At 45.2% G+C, this 7,372-nt stretch overlaps 1 protein-coding gene across 1 annotated transcript; it reads left to right on the top strand.

Annotated features, from left to right (window-relative positions):
• Window positions 1–2,771: 2,771 nt before the first annotated feature.
• LOC115478928 lies at window positions 2,772–4,990 on the top strand (the record flags this gene model as incomplete). Its single annotated transcript, XM_030216579.1, has 1 exon — window positions 2,772–4,990. A coding segment is annotated over one exon (981 nt), but the record flags the coding sequence as incomplete, so codon positions are not given.
• Window positions 4,991–7,372: the final 2,382 nt, after the last annotated feature.

The raw sequence follows: 7,372 nt of genomic DNA, 5'->3' as shown, positions 1-7,372 counted from the left end.
ATCCTTCTCTTCCCGAGAACTATCGTCCTATTTCTATCTCCCCTTTGTTTTCAAGACTGCAGAAAAAAAATTGTTTTTGGAGCCATTGGTGAAACATGTTGACAACTTCATTTATTTGCACCCTGTCAAACTGGATTTTGTTCCTCCCATTGTTACAGAAAACCATTATTATTGCCGTTACCAGTGAACTGCATTCATTTTTGGACAGGTGTGACATTGTACTGCCTGGGTTTCATTAGAATTTTCTGCTGCATTTGCTTTGATCAATCAGTCTTTATTGCTCATCTAGTTACAGTCTATTGGTATTTCAGGTTCAGTGCTTGCATGGTTTTAATCATATCTTTCTGAACACTCATTTACAGTTTCCGCTTCAGTATTTTTTTCATCCATTTTCCTGTTGGATCACAGGTTCTCATCCCAAACCCTCTATCACACCAGTTATTTTTAATCTACCTATTGCAGTGGTGGATTCTTTGCATTTTGGGGGTATAATGATTGACTCTTAGCTAAATTTTGACAAGCGGGTCACCCAGGTTCTCAAATCAGGTTTTTATCAGTTATATCGTCTATGTTCTGTCTGTAAACTTTTAGACTTTACTTTATTGCACATACTTGTTCATGCTTATACATCACAAATTGATTATTCTAATTCTTTTTACAGTGGTATTCCCAATTTTACATACATCACCTACAAATGCTCCAAAATTCAGCAGCTCGCATTTCTTTATAATGCAAGCCATTATGATCACATTACTGTTATTTTAAAAATTACACTGGTTGCCTATTCTTTTCGCTCTCATTTCATAATTTTATATATTACCCACAAAGTTCTTCATCTTGGTTCCCAGTTATATTTGTCATCTTCAATAATCCCCTATATACCTAAACGCTGTGTCAGTTCACTTGATGCCCATCGGTTGGTCTTGCCACCATCTAAAAAGGTCCATTATGAGACCATCAGGTCTTCAGCATTTATTTCCTGGAGCCTAAATTATGAATCTGAATTGTTCTTTTACTAAATTTAAGATTTCTTTAAAGACTTATCTCTGCCAACTTGCCTATGGCAATATTTCTGTTTGAATGGCATTGATGCAGTTGATCCTGTGTGATAGTAGCTATTTCTATTTGTTTCTTTATTTGTTATATTGGAATGTATGGTCACTTTTCTATTTTGTTGGCATTCTATTTCCCTGCTTTTATATGGTAACTTTATGTATTTCATTGTAAACTTGCCTTGACCTATATTTTAGAATTGGTGGTATATCAAGTTCTTTAATAATAATAATAACAATTAGTTAACATGCTTATATGATGTCCTTCCAGGCAATCAGATGGGTACCAGACTATGAAGCTTTGTCCATAAGCTAAATACAAATGAGTCTATTATTACATTGCATTAGTTATTTAACACAAGAAATAATAAGCGCTAAAAGAACAATATCTTAACTATTAGTGCATACTAAATCTCACATTAAACAGCAAATGCAGAAAATGCCATTTGGGGCATGCAATGTGTCAAGACTGCACCTTACAGTTAAGTTAATGAATGGTAACGAGCTCTGTGTTAATGTGGCAGATAAACAGCAGTTAATGCCACCTCAAGAAGTGCAGCTAAGTGCATTGTGCATAACTGGCCATGCAGCTAACATGTGGTAGCCACTTTTTCTCTGTGATAATACCAAAATGTTGGGAATGCCCCTATAGTTTTAAAGTTACCAAACATTAATTTTGGCAATTCCAGATATGCCCTAGTCAGAGTTCACTCGTGGTCATCACACAAAATGAGGGCCCCTCCTCCTGGTTTTCTTGGCAAGATACAAGAGTGGTTTGCTATTAACTTCTCCTGAGGCATGATGGATTAAGTGACTTGCCCAGGCCATATGGAGCTGCCATAGATTTGAATCTGGGCTTTCGTTTCCCAGCCTGCTGCTTCTAATAGTTACTCCTCCCGCACCCATTTTGGCAATTAGCACAGGGTAAATAAAGCAGCACTTTAGTAAATAAATGTCTAAAGGAATATTGAATCTTTCATTAGATAACATAAGGCCACTCTACAGCAAGCTCCTCTGAAATAAAAAAAAAAAAGGTCGCTTGCATGATTTCCCCACTGAATATGCATGAGATCTATTTGTATACAATGGAGGTAGCACATGCAATCAATCTCATCCATAGTCATTGGGGAAATCCTGAAAACCGGACTGGATTAGCCCTTGAGGACAGAGGTTGGCCAACCCTGATAAAGATCTCAAAAGATCTCAAACTATCTGTGCAAAGAACTATAAAGGTTGCTGTCAGAATGTACCTTATTTAATGGACAGAGGGTGCTTGTTTTCACTTCACAAGTCTGAAACGATACTAGCCCTTTCCTTGCACCCTCCAATTTAAAGGGAAAAAGAAAACAGAGGGAGGGTGTATGTGTGGCATTGGCCTTGTGATTCCTCTCTTGTGTCCTTGAAGAGTAATGAGATCACAGACAATCACGGAATACAGAAGCTGCTGCAGTGTTTTCCTTATCAGTTTTCTCTCCTCAAGACCAGTCCGAGCCTGAAGTGCTCGGCATAGAGAGCCTGCAGCCAGACCCAGCATTACATCAGCAGCGCGAGGCGGCCGCTGCCAGCGTGCAAGAAGGGATTGCAGCTGTCCGCACGCGAAGCGAGAAAGCAATGGAGCAGACCTAAGCGCAGAGGCGGAAGGGGGAATCTAAGGACTTCCCCACCCCCACCCCGTCATCTCGCTGAGGACCCGGGGGCTTCCGTTATTTGTGATGGTGGTCGCCGCTGCCGCGAGGACGATGCCATGGCAGAGGCAAAGCTCAGCAGCTGCGGATCGGAGGGCGTCCGGCCGGCGGAGCCAGAGCTGCTTCCCTACGAGGAGTACGAGTGCAAGATCTCTACAACTACATTCGACCTGGGCCGGCGCGCGCCCAGCTGCTCGAGTGTCTGCACACGTTCTGCGAGGAGTGCCTGAGCACGCTGCACCTGCGCGAGGACCGGCCCTGGCGCCTGTGCTGCCCGCTTTGCCGCCACCGCACGCCCGTGCCCGGCTCGCGCGTGCACAACCTGCCCAACAACACCAAGGTAATCGAGGCCTTCCCGCGCTACGTGCGCCCCGACGACCCGCTGCCCCAGGACCGACTGCCCCCGCGCCCCCCGCACTATCCGCCACAAGCAGAGGAAGAAGAGGAACGGCGGCGGGGGAGCGCCGGCGGAGCGGAGGAGGGCGTCGGGCAGCGCTCGGGCCCTCCGTCCTACGAGAGCTGCCAGAGCTGCAAGCGGGCGGCGCTGACGGCGGGCTGCGTCTGTGTCGTTTCCTTCCCCCTCCTTCCCCTTGGCCAGGTAGTGCTGCTCTTCAACCGGCCTGATCTTCGTCAACCACTACGGCGGCGGCTCGGGGTCGCCGTCGCCCGTCGGGCCCGTCTGTTTGTCGGTGGCCAGCATCCTAGCGCTTTTCTCCGTCGTCGTCACCTGGGTCATCTGCTGGCTCAAGTACAGGCCGGAGAGCGGTGCCCGGGGCAACACGTAGCGCGGCGCCCGGCAGCAGGAAGGTGGGTGGGGGCAGTGGCGGCCGGACTCTCCTGCTCCTCCTCCTCCTGTCACCGGGAGGCGGCGCGATCGCACCTGAACTCACGGGAAGGGTTGCAGCCGGCTCCCCCAGCTTCTTTCAAATGGATACGTTGCATTGTCTGTCAGGAGGAGGATCGGAGTGTTGCTGTCCGTCTGCAACTCTCAAGGGGAGAGGAAGTGTGCCTGTGACATCCCCAATTTCTTGCAGAAACGAGAACTGAACTGTTAATGTTTTTTTGGGGGGTGTTGGTATTGTTAATTTGAAGGAATGTAAAATGATGCACTGGAACAAATCTATTGGAAACTGTTTTAAAGTGCAGATGCTTTTCTCTTGCATTCTCTTTTAACTTTAATTTCACAGAGTCAAATTCTTATGTAGACTTGATCAATTTGGGAAATGGATGCATTGTAAGGTTCACTGAGTGTAATTCTGTGACGAATTGGGTGTTAGCCCCCTGCCCCCCCCCCCTCCCCATCCTGGGCTGATTTAGAGGGAAAATGACGTAATCAGTCGTTCGTCCGATCTGGCAAACTAGGAACTTGGAATCGACCTTCAGCAGTGTCTCATGTAGAGATTGAGGTTTGATTTGTATGATTATGCCCATTTCTTTTTCCTCGATCGATTTGAGTCCAGTGCGCAGCTTGGGAAAGAACGTTTTTTATTCCGTCAGCAATAAATCTTATTGCTGAGTCCTTCAATTAAAGGGGGAAAAACACTGCGACAATCTTGTATGTGTCGGGGAAATCACAAATAGTGTTACTTTGTTACAAGTTTAGTGCCTGGTATTATTTTTCTGAAACTCAATTAACTATGATAACACATGCATCTACAAGGAGAGAATTTCTAATTCTTGTTTCTATATTTAGAATGACATTTACAATATAATGTTTAGGATCACTTGCAGATGGTAGGGCAATATATATTATGTATTTACCAAACTGTATGGTAATCCAGCAGGGATCCTTTATAGACCTTGCCTAATGAGTTGTGTTCATTGGAGCCAGCTGTGTGGGTGCCAGTGGGTGTTGTGCACCCCCAATATTAAGTATGATATTTTATTGTGTCCAGGGAAGGGTAATTTGTATTGTGTTTGACATTCCCAATCAATCATTTTGAAATGTTGGCACCATGCTTCTATTTATCATAAGCAAATGAACTACTTCTGGGGAAAAAACAGTCACTAAGGACTTTTTCTCTTCCAAGGTATGTTTTTATGCTGTTTATACTGTGAAGTGTCTTTGTTACTAATTATATAAAATATGTATTGTACAAAGGTTAATTTTAATGAAATTCTTTAATGGAAGGTGTGCTTTGTGTTTTCTTAGAGGTATGTGTTTGAATCAACTAACATTCCATGACAGTGGAACAATAATGCAAAACACAACAGCTGTTAGTGATGTCTGTCAGACAGACAGAAAGTATCTTTAATTAAAATGTAGCATATTCCTGCTAATATTTGCTTTTGGGCTGGTAGGGGTATGGCAGAAATCATTATGGGGCCTATGATTAAACTTCTTCGTAAGTTTGCCTTTTTGTTTCATTTAAATTCTCTTTTACATAGCTATCAGGGGTGGGTACATGGGCTCTGGCCTCCCCCAAATTTTTCTGCTGGCTGCCCCCTTACCTGCAGAATATAGGTGTATAATTTTTTTTGGGAGGGGGTTGTGGCAATGTACCCTCCAATGCTGTGAGCATAGGGGCGGGAACGAGGGCCTCTTTCCTGCCCACTTGGTTCAGGCATCGTCCCCTCTTCCATATTCACTTCAAAACCCCAGTCCCCATCACAGATCCTCTACTATGGCCATGACAGCACTAGCAACAAAAGAACTGGTTAAGGAGCCATGGAATTCAGGTCCTCTGCAAGTCTCTGCCAGACCCATGCCCTGCATGACACACTTTCTGCTGCCATGGGGGCGGAGCCAGTGCCAGCAGAGTCTTGCAGAGTATCTGATTGCTGAGGCTTCATGTTCCTTTCACCAGTTCTTTTGCACTTAACTAGAGGCTGACCAAAACCAGGTTTTTTAATTTCAGCCAAAAACAAATCAGCTGAAATTCGCCACTCGGTTTCAACTGAAGCTGAAACTGGCCTGTGCTCTTCCCGGAATAGCACCCAATCCCTCCCCTGAAACCCTTCAGCGGCAGTATTATTCCTGCCTATGCCACCTGCAGTATCAGAATGGTTGCCGTGAACTTCAGCAGCAGTCTCACAAGACAGCCATTGAAGGTTTCAGCAGCCATTTTGATGGCAGAGACAGCAGGGGTTGGTTTCAGCACCAAAACCAAATCTGAAATTCAGTTGGCCCAGCCACACTCAGAAAGCTGTGGCAGAGACCAAAGTTTGAGGAAAGCACAGAACAGGGGAAGATGTCTAGAGTATAGGTGGGAGAGGGGGGATATGCCGGACCACGGTGGAAGAGAAGGAGAGAGAGAGGCAGATGATGAACCATGGGGGAGGGATGAAGGAAAGAGATGGGGAGATGCTGAACTGTGGGAAGGGGTAGAGGGAAGAGAGGAGGAAAATGAAGAACCATTGGGGGGGAGATTCTGAAACCCAGAGTAGGGAGGGAAGAAATCCAGAGTGGGGAGGGAAGAGAGGAGAGATGCTTACCTATGGGGAAGGGTAAAGGGAAGAGAGAGGGAAATGATGAATCATGGGGGTCATGGAGGGAAGAAATTGGACGATGCTGAACCATGGTGGTAGGGGAAGAGAAAGGGAGATGTTAGAACCATGGGGAGAAAAGGAATAGGGAGGGAGAAATAGTAGACAGGGAAGGAAATAGTGTGCATACTAGACCTGGTGGTGGGGGGAGATGGGTCTAATGCAAAGGATGGGGACTGATGTGGAGCAGGGTTCAAAAAGGGGCTGGGGCTTGGAAATATATCTGATTTAGAAGCTGAGGCTTGGCGAAGAGGACTTGTGACTGATGTGAGTCTGGGGATAGTAAATGAGGGGCTAATGCTGGCAGATGGTTGGGGTGGCAGAATGAGTCTGATACTAGGGCTGGAATAAGGGTCTAATGTTGGGAAAGGAGTTGTGGGTTCATTGATAATGCAGGGATTGGAGATAGGGTTTGGAAAAGGGAGCTAATGCTGTGGCTGTGCTTCTTAAATCTAGATTACTGCACTATACCTGTGAATTGTTTGTGATTGCACAGCAGCACAGTCAAGATAAGATTTCATAGGGGCTCATTTTCAAAGCACTTAGGCTTACAAAGTTCCATAGTTTACTATCAGGCTCATTTTGAAAGAGAAAAACGTCCAAAAAGTGGCATAAGTCTGCATTTGGACGTTTTTCTCACAAAAAAAGTCCAAATCAGTATGTTCAAAAACCTATTTTTAGACTTTTTTCTCTGAAGTCCACCAGAAGTACGTCCAATTCTCAAGGGGGAGCATCAGGGACGTGTTCAGGGTGGAACTTGGGCGTTCCTAATACTTAGACGTTTTTAAGTCATAATGGAACAAAACAAAAACATCCAGGACTAAAACAAACGTTTTGAGCTTGACCTGTTTTTATGACAAATAAGGCACAAAAAGGTTCCCTAAATAACCAGATGAACACTGGAGGGAAACAGGAATGACCCTCCCTTTATTACCCCAGTGGTCAGTAACCGCCCTTCCAACCCCCCAAAATGTGATGGAAAAACATTACTTACCAACCTCTGTGCCAGCCTCAGATGTTATATTCAAGTCCATTAGAACAGCATGCAGGTCCCTGGTGTAGTCTAGTGTTGGGTTCGGTTCACCGCAGACAGGGGGAGGTTGTGGAGGAAACTGTGAGCTCTCCAAAACTCACCATAAACCCACTGTA

This window comes from Microcaecilia unicolor, chromosome 10, assembly GCF_901765095.1.
Source record: "Microcaecilia unicolor chromosome 10, aMicUni1.1, whole genome shotgun sequence".
NCBI classification, from domain to species: Eukaryota; Metazoa; Chordata; class Amphibia; order Gymnophiona; family Siphonopidae; genus Microcaecilia; species Microcaecilia unicolor.
This window is presented reverse-complemented; position numbering and strand designations above follow the sequence as displayed.